Here is a 21,954-nt window from a genome sequence, read left to right as displayed (position 1 = left end):
TACAGTCAGGAGGATGAGCAGTGATCTCCTCTATTATAACTGTGTGACAGGGGCTGTGTGATCGACATCAGTAACTGTGACTGGGGCGTTTGTGTCCTCCTCTAAGCACTTTCAGTCATAGCATCACACAGGCTGTGAAACTGACTAAAGAATGAATCCATAACCCCAAGTGGATCTGATCTGGTCAGAACCGAAATCACATGACCATTGAGGAAAAAGAGACCAGGATCTTCAGAGAGAGAGGAATAACTGACCAAGGTAACACTAGCTGACTTACATGTACTAGGTGGATAGCTACATAATGAATCCATTTTAAAAAATGAGTGTCTCTTTAAGAAGTGAGTTCCATGTTATTCATAAAAATGTTTAGTCTACTGAAAGTATCATTCAATGTGCATATGATCCATGCTTGATGAATCCTGGCTTTGTAGTAAAAAATGTGTCTATAGCACCAAAATACCACCCCCTCTATGACTGGAACTAAATTCTTCCAACATTATTTTTATCAGCGTTGAATTGTGATTTTACGGCTGTCAACAAATTGTTATTGGTCATTGTAAAATACAGAGATATCACATATGTCTGTCTATGTGCCGTGTTAATTTGTTGGAAATGACACTTAGCGAAGACTTCTGAACTCCTGCTACCCCAGCACTCAAGCCTTCTGCTTAAAGAGGTTTAATGGTTGCTTTACCACTATTCAAAATGTTTGCCTACTTGGTGAAATAGACAGATCATAGCTATTCCGATATATCACAATTCCTCTGTTTCGGCACTCAGTCTCAAGACCCCGTTCTCCTGTTTCTTAGTGACGGGCCATTCTAATCAAAGTACATGACTTTTTGCCATGACTTAGAATAGCATTTTGCAAGAGGGGAGGGTCGGATGTCCCCCCTCATCTATTCTGCATACCACATATGTGCCCGCATTATGGGGATTGTAGGAGAGTTCAATGGGAAGTAAGGGGAAACTACTAAGGTGAACAAATCCAGCAATCGCCGGTTAGCTGGGGTGCCAAAAAGAGCGATTGTGGAGTTTATTATAACTATGTGTCGGGCATAACTGTAGTAATTGAGGGGTTTCTAACTTTTAAAAGCGAGGTTGTCCACGTGGAGTCTGCAGCAAAATAGCGCATGCTGCGATTTTTACTCTGTTCTCAGAATACGCAGTTCGTTTCCACGAGTGTGAAGGAAAAAGCAAAAATATATACCTTTCAATGCGTGCGACTTGCTGCAGATCCTCTGTGAGGATGTCGACCACGGATTCCGCAATAGGAATCCGTTCATGTGCAGATGACCTTAGGCTTTGTTTCCCAGTCTAGGGGGAGGAAAGTGCTCAGCCAGCTCTTATTGAGCCTTCCCATCCGGCTGCTAATTATCTCATTAGACAGCACGAAATATGGGGAAAACCCTTTCCACGCTGAACATCTCCTGAAATCAGTGGTGTAAACAGGCCACTCCACTGGCCACACTGTCACTATACAGTATAAGGCTACTGGTTATGTCATGATGGTTGTGGTTATTCGTATCATACATTTGGTTACATTATATCACTGTCCCATTATTCTCTATGACAATGCTGAAGTAAACCTAAATGGACCAAAATAGTGATGCATGCTGCACTATTTTTGCAAGTGAAAGTGACAAAACCCCAACCGTTCCCAAACAGCAATGTGAACAGAGCCTTAAACTGTCTTACTTGTTAGTGTTCAGTTATTTGAATCCTATTATAATTCACCCATTTGCCTGCCTGTAATCCGGATGTGCAGTTAAACATTAGAATTGAATGCAAATAACATTTTTTGTTTATGACTCCATAGATTCCTAAAAAGAAACTATTTGGGGCTGTCTGTGCAGTGGGGATTGGAGGGGCATTTCAATATGGATATAACCTATCAATTATTAATGCACCTACCCTAGTAAGTAAAGGCTTGTAAGCTTTGTTGGGCATTTGGAGTATTGTTTTGTGGAGAATGATGCAAAGATGAATACTGTACATTCATTATACAGAGAGGGTGGAATGGAACATGAGGTTGACCTTGTTGTATCAAAATTAAATTCAGTTGTTCAGTTGATTCCACAAATTATCCTGAACCTAATAATAAAAATATAGCCATTGGTTATGTAAGCTGTCTTATGTAACTATGCAGCTCTGGTGTGTTGTCTTGGATTACCTGACTTCTTAAACTGAAAATTAGCTAATAGGATTTCATTCCTCGGAGCACCACATTGTGCCATGCCAGTAAGAACACAGGGAATTGGTGGTCCAGACATTTACCTGAAAGACAATTTTATGCAATTACACATTTTTTTAACTCTTGTTCACATTTAAAGGGAATTTGTCAGCACCTTTGAATCCCATAAACTATGTTATGGAGCTCAAAGGTGAGTGAACGGGGGTCCCAGGGAGCTGCTTTTCCTACTCACTTTATCCCCTGTGCCCTTGAGAAATCAGTGTGCTTACAGTATGACTACAGTCAAACCTCTAGCTTGTTGGTAATCCATCCAAAAGCAATCAGCTAAATTTGAAACCAATAAAACTGGGTCTGTCCACACAAACATCTTCGGTCCTGCGTCGCCCATTGAAATGAATGGGCAGTGTTTTCAGACCTGCCGAAAACGCGGCACAACTTAGTACAACGTTTTTGGCAGCGCTAAATGCCCTAGCTACACTGCCTGAGAGGAAATAAAAATCAATATAATCACCTAGCAAGTGCAGTTGGTGTCCCAATGGCTGCTCTCCAGAGCTCTGTGCAGGCTTGTCAAGGCGGCAGAGCATCTTGCTAGTGACGGGAGATTGAAATCCCCCACCTCCAGCAAGAGATTGCCCTGATTGGCTAAGTCGGCTGAGTGACAGCTCAGTCAGCCAATAACATTCAGAGCTGGATGCTCCAATCACAGCCATTCATCCATGGGCAGAGGTCTGTGATGCTATCCCATTGCTTTCAATAGGGCTGAGGCTGCTGCCACCCCATTAAAAGCAATGGAATGAAGGCATCCCCTGCAGCAATGATTTTTGGGAAGGGGGGCTTGAAATATAAGCCCTACCTTGAAAATCATCCATAGCTGTAAAAAAAAAGTAAAAAAAAATAACTCTCCTAGAAGAGCTGTCTGGCTTTTCTCTCTGTCCCCATCAGTTTTCATCTGTCTTCTGGTGGCCGGGGATTGAAAAATCCCCGCCTCCAGAAAGCGCTGCCTCTGAATGGCTGAGCGCTGTGACCAATCAGAGGCATCATTCAATGACTGCTGAGTGCTGCCTCTGATTGGTCATAGTGCTCAGCCAATCAGAAGCAGGGCCTTCTGGGGGCAGGGATTTTTCATTCCCCGCCATCAGACAATAGATAAAGACTGACAGGGATGAAGAGAAGAGCTGGACATTTTTCTTTTTTTTACAGCTAGGGATGATTTTCAGGGTAGGGCTTATACTTCAAGCCCACCCCCCTGAAAATCATCGCTGCAGGGAATGCCTTCATCCCATTACCTTTAATGGGGCAGCATGGATGTAGATGTCAATTAGTCCAGATTGTATTGCGTTTTTAACAGTGAAATGCATTGTGTGGAATGTCTTGTGGAATTTCTTATGTTTTTTTATCAATCAACTGTTCTCACATTGGAGTTTTGTGAAGTATTTGGTACTTCAATCTTCCCTGATGAAGGCATAAAGGTCATTATATTCCGATAATAGAACAATTATGGAGATCACTGAAGCAATCACACATATTCTGTTATTTGCTTGAGAATTTACAAGGAGAGCTGAGAATGTTGCATTTTCATTGTGACCTGATTTATTTACAAAAGCTGCATGATCACCAAAATTAGAAAATAAATTGACAGTGAAGGTTTGGACCCCTATTAATATCTTGAACTTTCTTTTAACTTTTCTTTTACTCCCTTACAGCATGTACACAAGTTCATTAATGAAACCTGGTATTCACGCTACAACACCCAATTAGATGAAGGCCTGTTAACCCTCATCTGGTCAGTAATTGCTTCAGTGTTTACAATAGGTGGACTCTTTGGGACATTTATTGGTGGGCATGCAGCAGTAAAGCTTGGCAGGTTAGTAGACACCTCCTTTTGTATATGGAATAGAGGTATAGTTAAATGCATGCATTGCCACTGTAACCGAAACAACCACAGTCCTCCATAATGATGACCACTACAGTGACCTATTAAAGTGATGGCCACAGAATCACAGCAAAGTGATTGGTTCCTACTACAATGATCCACTGCAGTGATAGCCTTTACAGGAACAAGCCCCTGTACTCACACTTTAGGGACAAGAACTGTTCTCTCATAACATAACCAATCATAATTCCCATAATGGTCACAGTCACTGTGCCCCATAACTGTCACATCAGTAGCGCCTCGATATCAGTGTCTCAAGAAAGCCTTCCCCATACCCCAGTGCTTCTCAGACTTCCACTTGCACAAATCCAGTGGGCAAACGTCTACTGCTCACATGCAGCTTCCTAAAGGGGTTTTCTATAATGATAGCATTGATGGTCTATCTTAAAGAGCTTAAGTCCTGGAGAACCCCTTTATACAGTTGCCAGGATAGAAGCTTGGTGTCTCTGCAGTTCAGGACAGTAGTGACAACCTGGCATAGTCATCATACATTTAGGTAGATTTTTGGTTCCTGGGAAGGTTGGTCCACTAATTTTATTCTCATCTTATATATTTCCGCAGTGCAAAAATTCTCGTTTTGATATATCCACACACGGCAGATTTGTTTCAGAAATATCTACTTTTGTCCCATTCATCTGAATGAGTCTTGTAGAAATCTATGAGCTTACCACCAAATTTTCATGGTCAACAAATCTATGGAATGTGAATATATTCTTATGAGGAATCATGACCAAAATTAGCAGAAAGAAGGAAAACAATAATGCCAAAAAGATTTTTTTTTTCATTGAACTGATTCCTATGAAGTGATGTTATTTCTCGTAAGCAGGCAATACACATATATTACATGTACTGAGAAACTAGTGAATCTACAGTCACTGAAAGTTAACAGAATTGATAAAATACTTGTTGGGTTTATTGCACAGTACTTTGTGGATTCATCTATTTACGTGTTTAGCATCCATGGATGAAGGCTGATAATTCTATATTGTATTTTTCCAACAGGAGACAATGGAACCTGAAGAAAATTGAGTGAAATAGAATAGAGTAAAAAAGACAGATCACAAACATAAGGAACTAGCACTGTGTTATGAGAAAGATGGGTGCAGTCCTGTGGAGCCTGACTTAGCAGCGGAAATAATACATAGATGAAAAAATGGGAGCACACCAAACAATGGAGGCGAAAAATAAATGGCCTCTTTTTTTTACCCATATAGGACATTTCAGCGCAACTCATTGGGGCCTTAGTTAGTTGGACTGAAACGTTACGTATGGGCAAGTAATTAGTTGATTCATTTTTCACCTCCATCGTTTGGACTAGTGCCATGTTTTTTAGATAGACACAGTAAAGACAAACATGTGGACAGGTAGCTCTGTTGTATTGCAGCACTCATTAGTTTATCTATACATTACAATTCTGACTACTTTATAGCTGGATTTATAAATTCATTGATCTGATCGCTTAAAAAGAGAAGAATATAAATGAAAAATTAAAATAATAATCTTTATTGACGCTATTTAAAAGCTACTATCCACCACCAAAAAGTGACACACCACCAGACTATCTTATACCTCTGGTCTGGGTGTTAGAATATCCCTTGAGGTTTAGCAACCAGGGCCTATCTCATGTGCATATACATCGACTTTCTCCATTGAATGGATACTCAGCCTAGATATCATATGGAGAATGAGAACACCAAGAACTATAATGACATTGGTCGGACGCGTCTTATCTCAAGGGTGTTCTCAGTGGTATAATACTCTCTCGATGAGTTTATAACCACGGAATGAATAGTATGTACTTGTATCGGTGTGATCACATGGTCTAAGAAGTGAGGCTTAGAGATGAGCGAGCACCAAAATGCTCGGGTGCTCGTTACTCGGGACGAAATTTTCGCAATGCTCGAGGGTTCGTTTCAAGTAACGAACCCCATTGAAGTCAATGGGCGACCCGAGCATTTTTGTATATCGCCGATGCTCGCTAAGGTTTTCGTTTGTGAAAATCTGGGCAATTCAACAAAGTGATGGGAACGACACAGCAACGGATAGGGCAGGCGAGGGGCTACATGCTGGGCTGCATCTCAAGTTCACAGGTCCCACTATTAAGCCACAATAGCGGCAAGAGTGGCCCCCCCCCCGCACTGTCAGCGTAAAGATCGTTCTCCTCTGCCATAGCTGTAACAGCTGTGGCAGAGAAGAACGATGTTTGCCCATTGAATTCAATGGAGCCAGCAATACAGCAGGTTCCACTGAAAGCAATGGGCTGCCAGCGATCGCGGGATGAATTGTCGGGAAGGGGTTAAATATATAAGCCGTTCCCTGCAATTCATCCAGAAATGTGTTACAATAAAAATATATACCGGCGTATAAGGCGACGGGGCGTATAAGACGACCCCCCAACTGTCACCTTATACGCTGGCAATACAGTAGAGCAAAGAATAAAAATCATTACTTACTTCTTCTGACGTTCTGCGCCGCTCCTGCAGGCTGTTGCTCCCTCCTGGTCCATGGCAGAGTATTGCTTTCTGGACGCAGGGCTTGAAATCCCCGCCTCCAGAAACACAGCCAATCACAGCCATTCAATGACATCATTGTCATTGGCTGTGATTGGCTGAAGGCACGTGTGTTTCTGGAGGCGGGGATTTCAAGCCCTTCGTAGAGAAATCAATGCTCTGCCGGGAACCAGGAGGGAGCAACAGCCTGCAGCAGCGGCGCAGAACACCAGGAGATGTGAGTAATGATTTTTATTCTTTGCTCCACTGTATTGCCGGCGTATAAGGTGACAGTTGGGGGGTCGTCTTATACGCCCCGTCGCCTTATACGCCGGTATATATTTTTATTGTAACACATTTCTGGATGACCACAGGAAAGAAAAAACGGCTGTCCGCGCTCCTAGGGATATCAGACTCTAATCCAGGATAATAAATTCCTTTTTTTATTGGGAACACATACAGGGATCTTCGAGCAACGCGTTTCAGTAGATACAACTACCTTTTAGAGTCTGATATCCCTAGGAGCGCGGACAGCCGTTTTTTCTTTCCTGTGGTTTGCCTGAATTAAGCCCCGGTTACCCGGTGTAGCTTACCTGGAGTGTCCGGCTGCTCTCCGACGGAGGTTGGATGGATTAAAGACCTATCTTACAAGCGGACGTGGATTGCGGTGTCAGCGAGATACCTTTTGCAAGGTATTCTCGCTAGACACCAGGTGAGTTTAACACTCTACCTTGTTTTTCTTTTTATGTTAAGATAATATAACATGATTTAGTAAAAAGCATCAAGGCGCCTCCTTATAATTCATTTACATTTCTGGATGAATTGCAGGGAACGGCTTATATATTTAACCCCTTCCCGACAATTCATCCCCGCGCACGTCGGCAGACCATTGCTTTCAGTGGAACCTGCTGTATTGCCGGCTCCATTGAATTCAATGGGCAAACATCGTTCTTCTCTGCCACAGCTGTTACAGCTCTGGCAGAGAAGAAGGATTTGTCTTCTATATGTTCTCAATGGGGTCGGCGCTGCTGCCGCCGGCCCCATTGAGCGCATATAGAGAAGATTTATGGCCTTAAGAAGGACCGTTGGCGTTCTTGAAACCTAAAATACTCCTAACACTCTCCCTATAGCAGCTCCACCAAGATACCACTTTCCCTGAACTATGTCAGAATGCATCTGTGGCGAGCCGCGGGAGGGGCAGATTTCAATACTCGGGTGACACCTAATCTCGCCAGCCACTCACTGCAGGGGGGTGGTATAGGGCTTGAACGTTGCAGGGGGAAGTTGTAATGCCTTCCCTGTCTTTCTATTGGCCAGAAAAGCGCGCAAATTTCTCAGGGAAGAAAGTGAAAGTAACTCGAACATCACGTGGTACTCGTTACGAGTAACGAGCATCTCGAACACCCTAATACTCGAACGAGTATCAAGCTCGGACGAGTATGCTCGCTCATCTCTAGTGAGGCTCTTTAATAACACACTGTTGTACATGATAGTAATTGGTTACTTCAGCATAAGGTCCCCAAGGTAACAGTCAAAATGTCAAGTCATAGGCAAGACGCGTACCACCAATTGTTGGAGCATGAAAAGGAGATATTCTTCCCAGTCCCTATCTGGAATCTCCAGAATCAGGGTTTGAGAAACGTTTGTCCAGGCAACCATAAAAGTAGCAGGTTTAATAACTATCTCTGTTTAAGAACTACGTAGCTTGAGCCATTTAATATCCTCGTCTATATGATAAGATCCTGATTATATGAACAGATTTGTATCTACAATAAAGCCAAATTGTCTATATAGTATGGTTCAACGTGTTTCGTTGATTAAACAACTCATCAGGAACCTATAGATTAGACAAAGGCAGAACAAACTACCAAAAAAGCTGCTAGAAGATCGATCTCTAACCACAGTGTTGCACAAAAATTTTTTATTAAATGAGCTAAACTCACATAGCTGTGGGAGACCTTATAGAAGGAGAAAAGATCCCCTACCGTAAGAACCCTAAGGACTGCAGACATAGCTATTCTCTTGCGTTCAGGATGGGTGTTTCTGTAACTAAACCCTGGTTCTGTACCTAAATCTGGTTCAATAACCTAAAATAGTTCCAGGAGTATTTTCACGTCTAAACTCCTTCTAGTAGTAGTTGAATTACCTACACTAAGCCTCAAATGAAGGAGTTTAAAACAAAAGAAAATAACAAAGAATTTCAGCAAAGCCACCCGCCTCCTTTTAAGGGATCAGATCAGTGAATGTGTTTAGTTAATAACTGATCCCTCTGCCTCAGTGAATAAATAGCTGGATTTACAGGGCTACGGAGATTGTCATCACTCACATCAGTCCCTGCCTCACCATGTGATATCCCAATCTCAAAAACAAGGCACTAACTTCATAGTCATTTCTAACCTGTTGAGAGCTCATATAATAATAAGAATGTAGGCTAATACTTCTTAGGTCTAGCCATTCTATGTGTAATTGTACAATAGCTATAAAAAGGCCTAGGGAATAGTTACACTGAGGTCTTGTCATGTGTATAAAGTTATGCGGTGACTCAAATTTGTTCCATCTGCATCTTTTTAAAGGAACACCCATGTGCTTTCATAGTAACAAAATGTAGTTGTTGTCTTTTCACATGTTTGATTACCTAAATTCTGGTAATAGATCATATGAAGTTTCTTCACAGATTGGAAAGGAAAATCAGAAAGGTAGACGGCCCTCTGGTATGTTTTGTAGTTTACAGTATTCAGACTGATAGAGCTAGGGTAGACATGGAAGAGCTGATCTCAACACTGGCTCAGTTGTGGACTCCCTCCACCACCCCTCCTAAATGCTTCAGCTGCTTGCTATACAGTATGAGGTTTCTTTTAGGAAAAATCATGTTTGTCTCATGACGAACTTTTGTAAAACCTGTTTATTCTAAACCAAACTCTACCGGTCACCCGAAGTGCTTGTGATATCCCCCTACACTCCTCCTGAATGTTTGGCTACTTTAAGGCTCTCACGCACAAGCAACCTCTGTGAATGGCCTTTTGTGCTTATGTATAAGGAGCTAATGTAGCTGGAGGCTAGAGCCTGTGATCTGCAAGTTTCCTACATCTACTATCAATGGAAAGAATGATTCCTTGGGCAAGGCAGTTGAAGCATTTACAGGGCTACCTAGGGGTGTCAATGAGAGGTTTACAGCAGAGAGTGGCAGTGTGTTACTGCTATATGGGAAAAATAGCAAACTATTGCCAAGGAGCATTGAATAAACTGAAGTGAATGACCTAAAGGCCCTTTTACATGGCACAATTACTGTGCAAATAATCATTAGGTCGAATGTTTTTGCTCAATAATTGTTAAGAATAAGCGTGTTGTGCAGCGACCAAACAATCCATGATAAATCCTTAGATTCTCAGTAGAGATGAGCGAGCATACTCGCTAAGGGCAATTGCTCGAGCGAGCATTGCCCTTAGCGAGTACCTGCCCGCTCAAGAGAAAAGGTTCGGCTGCTGGCGCGGGTGACAGGTGAGTTGCGGCAGTGAGCAGGGGGAGCGGGGGGGGGAGAGAGGGAGAAAGAGATCTCCCCTCCATTCCTCCCCACTCTCCCCCGCCGCCGGCAGCCGAACCTTTTCTCTCGAGAGGGCAGGTACTCGCTAAGGGCAATGCTTGCTCGAGCAATTGCCCTTAGCGAGTATGCTCGCTCATCACTAATTCTCAGTGATCAGATCTTTCATGCGGACCTAAAAATCATTTTCTGCTACAAATCTTTTCATATAAACCGGCGTTGTAACGGTTTGCTGATTGGAAATAAGTGGGGGACAGGTTGACTTAATGTGCAGGTCTGATTTAATGAATGATCCAAACTACCCAATTATTGTCCACTTTCAAGCGAACGGTATATGATCTTTACTTCACCGCTCAATGCTTTCTCGTTCCACTGTACATTGCAGTGTAAAAGGGACTTTACGTTTCTATACCTGTCTGATCTGAAGCAAATAACCTTTCAATTACTTTTGATGTCCTGCTGATACTAAATTATCTGCTCATCTGTATTGCAGGAAAAAAGCTCTACTTGTGAATAATGTTGTAGCCATTCTTGCTGCTCTTTTCATGGGAATTGCACAACCAGCTGGATTATTTGAACTTTTGATAGTTGGGAGATTCCTAATAGGAATCAATGCAGGTAATATATATGCAAATACTTTTTTTTTTAATACATCGCTGTTATATTTAGCCCATTGTTAGTGAAGGTCTACAATGTGAATGCGGAAGACAGAAAACAAAGGTTTTTGCTTAAGATCTTAACAGGAACCTGTCATGAGTTATTAGCAATGTAAACCAAGACCGGCGCCACAATAATGAGAGTCCACTCTCTCACACAATTATGTTTGCATGTCTCCTGATAAAAGTATGCCTGGGTTATCGAAGTTTACAATTTTGCCGCACTTGTAAATGAGGCAGAGCGGTCCAGTGGACGTGCCAGACTGTCTCTACCATCTTGTTCTGCCCCTAAGTCAGCCCCTCTCGCCTCCTCAGACATGGATGACATAGTAGTTGTCATCTATGCAGCATTCCCAAGTCTCACATGAGCAATGGGACATCGTCAGCCGGCGCATGAGCAGATGAGCAGCGTGATTCAGCCCACAAAAGGACAGACCATCTACAAAACTTGAGAGAGCTGAGTGGATGATGTCTTCTATGTCATCCACGTCTGGAGGTGCTAGCAGAGATGGTCCAGCACGCCCGCCGGACCGCTCTGCCTCACTTACATGTGGCGCAGGTATGCTTTTATCAGCAGACCTACAAAGACAATTGTGTGAAAGCGTGGACTCCCATTATTATAGCGCTGGTCCTGGTTTACATTGCTATAAACTGTTGACAAGTTCCAGTTAGGTATTAAATGGTAGAAGTTACATCTACAATGGATATAAAGGTATCGCTACAGGAACAAAGTTAGGAATTCTACAGGCATATACTAAAATACACCCTTCACCCACAGTAGTGCCAACTGGTACCTATTGCTAAAGATAAATGTAAAGTCTGTGTGTGTGCTACATACACTAAATGTTTAAAAGGGGTTGTATGGGTTGTAGCTTTCATGTAAAATCCCTTCTACATGCACTAACATAGCAAATAGACATAAACTCGCCTCTTCCCGCTATGCACTGCCACTCAGTCCTCCGTGCCTATGTTTGTATACAGGCTGTAGCCCCGCCTAATTTATAGGATGTCACAGGCACTGCAGCCAATAGCAGAGCTTGGCGATCGAGCACTGAGCTCTGTCATTGGCTGCAGCGCCTGTAAAAAGGCTAGGGCAGCCAGTAAATGTGATGTGAGAGTGCAGACCTGGAGCAGCACCACAGGACACAGCGGGGAGAGGTAAGTATGTGCCTATGTTATTTTAGTGCATGTAGATGGCGTTTTTACATGAAAGCTACAACTCAGACAACCCCTTTAAGTTGTTGAGTTGGACTGCTAGGAACCTCATTAGTCATGAGGATGTGATGGTTTTGGTGTGAAATATCAATCAAAAAGTGTAATAGCATGCCATTTTTCATTTTATGCATGACCAATAACTAGATTTATCAGATGAGGAGAATGAAGAAGGGAATTATAATTCTTTAATAAATAGCTGTAGGTAGGTTGGTTGGCACTACACTATTGACTCTTGTGGAGTTGAAACTTCAAACTCTTGGCCCCCTACAATATTTGATATCCATAAGTAAGTATATTTACATGTAGCAGAAATTTCTGCAACGACTCTGCTGTGTGTGACTATATCCATACAAGATCCATCAATTATAATGCAGTATTTACAATTCTGCTGTTTGATGAAGGCGAGAGAGCGATCAAACTCTAGAATCTGGGGGGAAATGTAACATCTATACACTGTAGAATGTGTAAGCCCATGACTAAGGTAAAGAAAGACAGTAAGCCCCATGGGGACATGGAGATATGAGACGATCAGCGTATATATAAACAGCCTAGAAATAGCTTTTGAACTCTAAAAATAAAAATAAGAGAGCAAAAAGTCCTGACAATCTGACCGCAAGCCTTCATTGATTAAAGGTAGACCAGTGCTGTCTGGTTCATTTATCAAAGGCGAGGGAATGTAAAGTGGGCAACGTGCTGCACGAAAAAAGCTACAAGATTACAAAGAGTGAGACATTTTACTTATTAAAGCCTTCTCCTCCTAACAGCCCGCTCTTCTTTATTTACCACTAATAAATAGGCACTTTATCAAACCTGTCGCCAGTCTAAGGGCATTAGTATTTCTCCACCACTTTCCTGAAAACCACTCCGGTAATTGCTGCCGTGTCCCAGAAGTCCGAAAAGCAAGAATCTATTTAGACAATTCAGTGGAAAGAAATAAAAACATAATTACTTTTTCTTTCAATTTGAGTAGGGATCTTATTAAAGGGTTGTCCGAGTTATACAATTGTACTGTAAACAAGCCCTTCATGGGTTAAAACAATAGATCAGCTTCTCCTGGCTCCCTACTGTGTCCCGCTCAGCCCCATCATATTTACAGGCTGCAACAAACTGTTTACAGGACGTCACAAGCTGCTGCAGCCAATGCAAAAGTATTATCAGTAGGGATTAATATTGCACTCATTTACATCATAAGGGACATCATTTTGTCTAGTGCAAGGCAATCTGGAGGTGTTCTTCCTCAGGTTCAAATGGGTTCCTCTGGAGGTGTCTTGAAGGCAAACGCACTATATCATTCCATGCACGTATTAAAAAAAAAAAATGCATGGGGATTTGCGGCACGCAGCAAGTACGTATTTACTTGTGCGTACTTGCTGCATGCCGGCGTGCAAGAGATTCGTGTGCAGCACAACGGCGCTGACAGTTGTGTGAGCCCAGCCAAATATAAACCCCCTTTCTTGGTGGGGGAAAAAAAATCACTTAAGACTCTACAAACAACTCCCTACTTTAATGTCCTGTATTACTGTGAGTGCGATGCTGAGGGTATGGGAATACTTACTGCAGTCACATGTGAATTTACAGCTTGTAGGTGGAGTTGGGCTTTAATGAGGTGATTCGGAGGTTGTTTCTTGACAATATAAATATTAGGGTGGCTCATAGAGATATGGCAAGAAATAAAGTGGCAGCTATACAGCAAGACACCTTCCCAATGTGTTATGTCTGCTAATAGAAATGTTAGGATAAAGTTTTAGCTTTAAATTCCAACTGCTAGATGGTGCTCAAAACTGATGTATGTTATGAGGAATGGCGCCTAAGCGCAAGATTTCCAGTTACACAACCTACAGCATTAAAGGGGTTGTCCCGCAAAATGAAGTAAAGGTAAACACTTCTGTATGGCCATATACATGCACTTTGTAATATACATCGTGCATTAAATATTGGCCATACAGAAGTTATATACTTACCCCCTCCTGGTGTTGGCGTCCCCGTCTCCATGGCGCCGACCGAATCCTTCGCCCGGCTCGATTAGACGCACTTGCGCAGTCTGCCTCTTCTGTCCCGTTGAAGGGGCCGCTCCAGCGTGCTCGCGCCACACCGGTGCGCAGACCAGCTGTGCGTCGCGAGCACGCCGGAGCGGCCCCTTCAACGGGACAGAAGAGGCAGACTGCGCAAGCGCGTCTAATCGAGACAGAAGAAGGCTTCAGTCGGCGCCATGGAGACGGGGATGCCAACACCGGGGGGATAAGTATATAACTTCTGTTTGGCCAATATTTAATGCACGATGTATATTACAAAGTGCATTAATATGGCCATACAGAAGTGTTTACCTTTACTTCATTTTGCGGGACAACCCCTTTAATAGTAACAATTTGCTTTTGCAAAACAACCACCATACTTTAGAACATGAAGTATTGACAATGGCATTTGTCCAACAACCTACACATTTGTGCTGTATATAATACCTCCAAATTTATTAATATAGTTCAAATGACGACACAAATACTTGTCAGTCAGTGCCTAGAGGGGTTTTCTAGTTAAATACTATTGATGACCTATCATCAGGGTAGGTCATCAATAGTTGATCGTCTGGGGTCCATCGTTCGGGACCCCAACTGATCAGCTGAGCGGGCGCATGCTGCCGGCACCGCAATAACAGAAGCCTCTTCGCTGACCTCTGTGTAGTGGCCGGTGCTTGTAACTGCAGGCACGGCTCTCATTGAAATCAACGCGATAGGTCATCAATATTATTTAACTGGAAAACCCCTTAAAGGACTGGTCGGCAGACTTCTTGGTCATCTGTGTTGGAGCAGCCTTGCGATTTGCGATTAGAAGCAACAGTTGTGTTTCTTCTTGGTCATTAGTAAAAATTCCTGGTCTCTGAGCACAACCTTGTCATAGACATAAGAACCGAAAATGCCCCAAATACAGGTTTGTTAAAAGGGAAAAAAAATAGAGGGTGTCTTGCTTTGTAGTTGAAAGTTGAGTTTTTGGGCCACCCTAATAAATATATAATTGACAATATAAATATCATGTGATCCTGTGTACAATATATAAAGGACGACTAAGAAAAAAAACCTATACAAGGGCTATTTGTGCCTCCCTTGCAGTTTGTAGAAGTCATGACTAAACTACTGTTATGTTCCAAGGAATATAGGCTGATAGACTAGATAAGCAGGAAACCTATGTAATACCCATGTAACAGAAAGAACATCAATGTCACCTTACTGTCGCTATTAATTTACAGCCTAAATGAGGCTGAACACAGAGATTTTAGGATAAAAATGCAAATGCTGTTGTTAATGAATGTGAATGAAGGTCTGAAACATTAATAAACGGTGATGGGGTGACTTTGACTATGCAAATGCCAGCTTGTATGGTGAGCATTAGTTTCACCAGTGATACAGTATGAATCATGGTAAGGGAGAGAACTGTGCCCTTTAAAGTCATATGGCTGTAATGGGAGGTATCTCCCTGCTTGCCCGGTCTGGATCATCATCAGTGCAGATGTAGCGGCAGCACCAGCTCCCAGCAATACTAGACTATAACATTTAATATACACACCATTAGATTAAATTGTCTGTGGGAGATATAGATACAGCAGAGAGCATAGCTTGGACCTGAAGCTCGAGCATTACATAGGAAATAGAAGCTCTAGAAGCAGCTGGGACCCTTGCTAGGAGCTGGAGACTAATGGCCAGCATGATTGGTAAGAATTGTGTAGTGTGGCTGCAGGGTGTGCTGCGGACAGTATTTATGGTAATGGGCAAGAAGAGTTACTCCATATGGCTGCTGAGGACTCTCCCTGAGAGACAGATGACCTTTGCAGAACTCAATTCATCCGCCTATTGTGTTCAATAGATGTCATTTATGCTATAAAGAGGTATATAGAATATTGTTTGCTTTCTTTTGCAGGTGTTGGAATGTGTGTGCAGCCATTATATCTGGGAGAAATAGCTCCCAAGAAAATAAGGGGCCTTACATCTGTGGGCATTAACATATTCCTGACTGTTGGGATCTTGACAGGACAGATTGTTGGTTTACGGTATGGACTGTCTAAAATTACAGAAGGCAGGATTTAGTTAAAGAATACCTGAATTTTAAGTCTGCAGCACTCATTCTCTGTTGGTCATTTTTGGCTTCTCCCTTCAGCCAAAGATGGACCCATATAGCACTTATATGGGGCATATTGAACACAGTGTCTGATGTGAAGGCATGATGTTATAGAGCAGGAGGAGCTGAGCAGATTGATATATAGTTTTAGGGCGAGCACCCACTGGCGTTTTTTTACCTGCGTTTTGCGTTTTTCCTGCACAGGCATAGAGATAACATGTGTTCCTGTCCACTGGCGTTTTTTTTGCGTTGCGTTTGCGTTTTTAACATAGGAACTGTCAGTTGTATATGTGTCCCTATTTTTCTCCTAATGCACCCATGAATGTCAATGGAAATTAACGGAAAACGCCGCGAAAAACGCGCGGAAAAAACGCGAGAAACGCGGCGAAAATGCTGCGTTTTTTCCCGCGGAGAACGCAAACGCCAGTGGGTGCTCGCCCTTATGGGGGAGGATTCCGTATAACGTGTATTTTGCTCTTTCGATGCTTAAGAGTCCAGTGGGCGGTCCTATCAGTGATTGACAGCTATCTCTGTGTGCACACACATACAGGGCCCTCCAATTTACATTAATAAAGCATAACTTATACTGAATCTTTCCTCACAAAGCTATATATCTATCTGTTCTGCTTTTTCTGCTCTGTTAGATTCAGCTCACAGATCGGACTGCATGTTCAACATGGAAGGTTCCCTTTAACCCTTTGCAGTCCACTGTCTGACCTCTGAAGACATGATGATTTAAGGCTGTACAGCTCCGATGTTGGAAGATCTCCGTTGGGGTTCTCTTACTGTATATTGCCAGCCTCTCTGCTGACAGAGCCTATCCAACGTGTCACCTCATGCAGTACTGGCTTAAGCCAGCAGATAGCGCCGTTGTATTACGGCACAAAAAAAGTAAGCCCCCTAGGAAAACCAGGATACAAATTGGATTGGAAAGGGTTAAAGATAAAAAGGAGCATCACATTTTAAATTTAGAAAAAAGCATTATACTGTAGGTCTTATGTTTAAGATCATTCTCATACCAATGAGATATAGCAGACATTATTAATCTGGCATCCAACAGTCCAGAATACTTGACAATCTGACATGTATTGGTCTCAAAGGCGCTAGATTTAAAGACCTTTACTAGTGTATAGCAGAGATGGCTTGTTGTCTATTTATGCTGTAAATTGCTATTGCTCAATACACTATTCCTATGCTACACATGGCAAGGAGGTATTGCACATGATCTGTTGGGCTGCATTTACAGAGAGGATTTTTCTGCACATTCTGTGCATTGCAAGATGACAGAATTTGCATGGAAAAAACACTAATTGCTTTTACTGGATGCATTTATATGTGCGATATTTCTCTCGCAGTGCTATGAGAGGAAGCGGTGCGAGAGAAAAACTACAGCATGTCCTATTTCTGGGTGAGTCTGTTGAAGAATCACCCATTCTTCCATATGGGAGAAGAGAAAAAAAAATCACACTGAACTCGCATGTATATGCAAATGCAATGCATTTTTACTCCCATAGTGAATAACGGCGTTTCTCACGTAGGTGAAAATAGCAAGTGCAACAATGTAAGTGCAATGCGATTCTCTCGCAAAATGCATTGCACTCGGATAAAAATCGCGGGTTTGCAAGAGCGATACTGGTCTGAGTTTCTCAAACTAATATTGTACTTGCCTGTGTAAATGCACCCTTATGTAGAATATCCCAGTGATTAAACATTTTACAATCTTAAAGGCTGCATTCCCACAAACGTATATCGGCTCGGTTTTCACGCCGAGCCGATATACGTCGTCCTCATCTGCAGGGGGGAGGATGGAAGAGCCAGGAGCAGGAACTGAGCTCCCGCCCCCTCTCTGCCTCCTCTCCGCCTCCTCTCCGCTCCTCTGCACTATTTGCAATGAAAGGAGGCGGGATGGGGGCAGGGCTAAGTTACGAGAATTAGCCCCGCCCCCGTTCCGCCTCTCCCCATTGCAAATAGTGCAGAGGGGCGGAGAGGAGGCAGAGAGGGGGCGGGAGCTCAGTTCCTGCTTCTGGCTCCTCCATCCTCCCCCCCCCCCCCCGCAGATGAGGACGACGTATCAATTTGATTCCAAATAGTTATTATTAGAAATGTACCAGTAAAAATTTTATAAACTATAAGAACAGATTTTTTAAAATCAATACATAAAATATCCAGCCTAAATGTGCTAATGTTAATTGCCTCTGAGTTGAAGAGTCTCCGTACTCACAGGTCTTGTATGTTGTAGAGAGATGCTGGGTGGTGAAAGCTCCTGGTCTTTATTGCTGTCCTCTTGTGCCATTCCGGCTCTTATACAGCTACTGACGCTGCCATGCTTTCCTGAGAGTCCCAGATACCTTCTGATAGACAAGAAAGATGAATATCAATGCCAAAAGGGTAAGACATGAGCCCTAATAAAGCCGCATTGTGGAATTAATATCACTAACGTCTGTGTACTTGCGATTTGTGTGATGCTGATTACTATAAGAATTATATGTGTAGGCTTACAGAACACAAAGGCCCACGGAGCTCCAAAATTTTGGAAATATATTTTTCTCGTCAACCAATAAAATGTATATTTCAGGTTCTTTTACAGAAATGTATTTAAAGAGGATCTTTCACTAAAATTGGATGTCTGTTTTATTTAATAAATGAATAGTGCCCCCCCCAAAAAAAAATAAAAATACTACTAAATGTGGTCCATTAATTATTTATTTTTTTAAATGCTAGATAGCAGGATTATTATTTGCTCGACCCCCCCCCCCTTCCCCCTTGCAGGAGTTGGAAACAAACTTTTTGCAAGATCTCACTTTCTAGCTGAAAAATATGCTACTATCATTTATTAAAATTAGTACAATAGTTATTGTACAATAGTTACCCCCTTCCTGACACAGATAAGACTATTTATGTCCTAACTGCAAATACATTGTGTAGTTAGGACGTAATGGCCATCCATAACACATGCTGTGTATGGAGTGGGCTCACAAGCTGATCCCACTCCATATACAGCAGGTAACTGCTAATAACTGCCTGGAACATCCACAATTAATCAGTTTCTTTCTAGTGCTATTAATTCCAGCTCCTCTGAACAGAGGTTGCTGGTTATACTGTAAGTGTACTATTGACACGCTGTGCCTGAAGTGTCTCTAGAAAATTTTATTGGTTATCTTGTGTTCAAGTCATAGAGGTTAAGCAGCTTTTTACTTTTAGTTTATACAGTCTCAGAGGTTTAGTGTTAGTGTACTTTTCACCAGATAGGCTCGGATTGGTTCTGGTCTCTCTTCCACAGTGGGGTTGCCCTTTTCAGAGCGAACACTCCACTTGAGGGAACGGTCCAGTTTGGATGATTTTGGTCCTTGTGGTCCTCTGTACTTTGTTATAGTCAGCTCAATTATTGCTAGTTTCTCCGTAAAGATTTGCATTACCTGCTTTCAGCTATATTCCATTTTCATGTCCAAAATTTTCGTGTCCAAAACACCTCCAGATCTGATTCAACTAGAATGCCTCAAGAACAAAGACACAATGTCCCCAGGATAAACTATCCACCCTGCTCTGAACAGTGCCAACCACCTCACTCCCAGAACCGGCAGCTCCAGAATACAGTTAGCCAGAGTCACCCAATGAGAGAGACATCCACACTGCCCCAGAACAGTACCATCCACAGCTCCCTAACTAAACAGTAGAATGATCTTAGAACAGTAACAACCATAGTGCCACTATTACAGAGCCAGCCAATCCCGACTGGCAACCCCTGGTTTTATTTGATTTTGCATTAAAATACTGTATACTGGGGGAAACTTTATGGATTGTTTTCTGTTTTTCACCCCTAACATGTAACTATTAAGTTTTGAACTCCAGATAGTGTATTTTATTTTCATTAACCAGCACTAAAATCACTTTATGGTTCACGACATTACCAAATGGAAATGGATGATATCCAGAAAGAATCACGTGCCTTAAACGGCGAGAAACAGAAGACGATACTGGAGCTGTTCTTTGAACAATCAGTAAAATGGCAACTAATTACCATAATTGTGGCTAACATTGGACAGCAGCTCTCTGGAATTAATGCAGTAAGTAAAAAAAAAACCTTACTATTACATAATCTCATCTAAGATCTAAGTCTACGTACCAAGTAGGCAAATAGAGTCTGGAGGAAGATAAAGTTTCTTCTTGAGGAGAGTGCCCAGTTGGCGTAGGCCTTGTAATGCAATGCTCCGTGGGAAGAAAAGGATGCAAATAGGGGATGGAAAAGTACTTCCACTACACTACCTATTTAAAGGTGAATTCCCTATAAGTCAATGTTAGACCTTTCAACGGGCTTTGAGAACATAGCTAAAAGTCTCCTCGAGAAGGAAAAGACCCACATCAGCAAAGTTTAGTGAGAGACCTTCAATTTGAGTCAGAGGGAATAAAGTTTCTTTTTGGGGAGAGCATCAATTTGGTGTAGGGAGTCACTGGTCATGATATTCTCCACTCATTTGTTTCATATTGATAGTAAATCTCATCTCCCTAAGATCTTCTGAACCTTTGCGAGAGGGATATCGGGCCATGATTCACAGCCCGATATCGCCTTCGCAATCCATGGGAATCCCCTGGATGTGAAGCGTTTTCATGTGAAAACAGCCTCACATCACTGTGGGAAAATCCCTTTATCCCATTGCTTGCAATGGGGCGGCAGCAGCGCTGGCCACATTGAAAGCAATGGGAGAGCAATGCAATTCTCTGCCACTGCTGTGACAGCAGTGGCAGGGGATTCCTTCATCCCTGCGTGGAGTCCCCTTATCACTGAACACCCTGCCGCTGCTGTCACAATCACGACGTTCTCCCTTTGTTTTCAATGGGGCCGGAGCTGCTGCCACCGGCCCTATTAAAAACTATGGGTAATATCGCAAAAATAGATTACATGCTGCGATTTTGTTTTCATGCAGCATCACAGGAGTGAAAATATCGCAAATGAGAATGAAACCATTAAAATTCATTGGTTTCATAATCATGCGTTCCTCACTCCCTCCCACATTGTGAGAAAATCGCTCGATTTTCTCGCCAGTGTGGAGGCCCCCTCACTAAAACACTTTTTTTGCCATTTAGCAATTTGAGAAGACATCAACACAGAGGTTCACTTACTTTTTCTCCTTGCACTGTGGATGTCTACTTAAAGTGCTCAATAAAAGACAAACAGTACAACTTCTTGTGTGTTATTAACATAGATTGTGTTTGTCTATAATTGTGATTTAGATAACAATCTGAACATTTTTTATTAGTAATGGATGCAAAAACCAGTAATTCCAGAGGGTTTACATACTTTTTCTTGCTACTATAATACAACATATCACTAAGTTACATTAATACTAAATGTAGCGTAAATTTCAAACCAAGTTCTTATGTTTTACAGATCTACTTTTATGCAGTTTATGTGTTCAAAAAAGCTGGGATTCCAAGTGCAAACATCCCTTATGTGACACTGGGGACTGGCGTCTGTGAATGTATCACCGCTATGACATGTGTAAGAGAGCTCTGATTTTCACAGGGTATAGTAGCAAATTCTTTACATTATTGGTATCAACATATAACAAATTATACCATCCAGGCAAAACACATTGGATTCCCACAGCAAGAAGCTGAAGATCAATGGCATCCCTACCATAGAGGCAGATGGTAACCTGCAGAACCCTTCAAGGGGCGATACTTATCTGAGCAGGTCAAAGCAAAAATTGGAGTGGCCTTTTCAAGAGGCGAGGCTTATATAAAAGGGTGGGGCTAAATATATTCAGGCTCCCCATTTTGATATTAAACCCCTAATTTAATTTTAGATCTCAGTCTCACCTAGA

The 21,954-nt window shown here is 42.3% G+C and overlaps 1 protein-coding gene across 2 annotated transcripts in view; it reads left to right on the top strand.

Annotated features, from left to right (window-relative positions):
* Window positions 1-21,954, top strand: part of LOC136628064 (solute carrier family 2, facilitated glucose transporter member 11-like) — a 49,239-nt gene that overhangs the window by 16,766 nt on the left and 10,519 nt on the right. For both annotated transcript variants that reach the window (XM_066603682.1, XM_066603683.1), the window contains 7 exons: window positions 1,820-1,918; window positions 3,898-4,058; window positions 10,648-10,772; window positions 15,935-16,064; window positions 18,372-18,520; window positions 20,009-20,196; window positions 21,519-21,629. In XM_066603682.1, coding sequence (XP_066459779.1) covers window positions 1,820-1,918; window positions 3,898-4,058; window positions 10,648-10,772; window positions 15,935-16,064; window positions 18,372-18,520; window positions 20,009-20,196; window positions 21,519-21,629 — 963 coding nt within the window. The remainder of the gene's footprint in view (window positions 1-1,819; window positions 1,919-3,897; window positions 4,059-10,647; window positions 10,773-15,934; window positions 16,065-18,371; window positions 18,521-20,008; window positions 20,197-21,518; window positions 21,630-21,954) is intronic.

The sequence above is a fragment of the Eleutherodactylus coqui genome, chromosome 5, assembly GCF_035609145.1.
Source record: "Eleutherodactylus coqui strain aEleCoq1 chromosome 5, aEleCoq1.hap1, whole genome shotgun sequence".
Taxonomy (NCBI): domain Eukaryota; kingdom Metazoa; phylum Chordata; class Amphibia; order Anura; family Eleutherodactylidae; genus Eleutherodactylus; species Eleutherodactylus coqui.
This window is presented reverse-complemented; position numbering and strand designations above follow the sequence as displayed.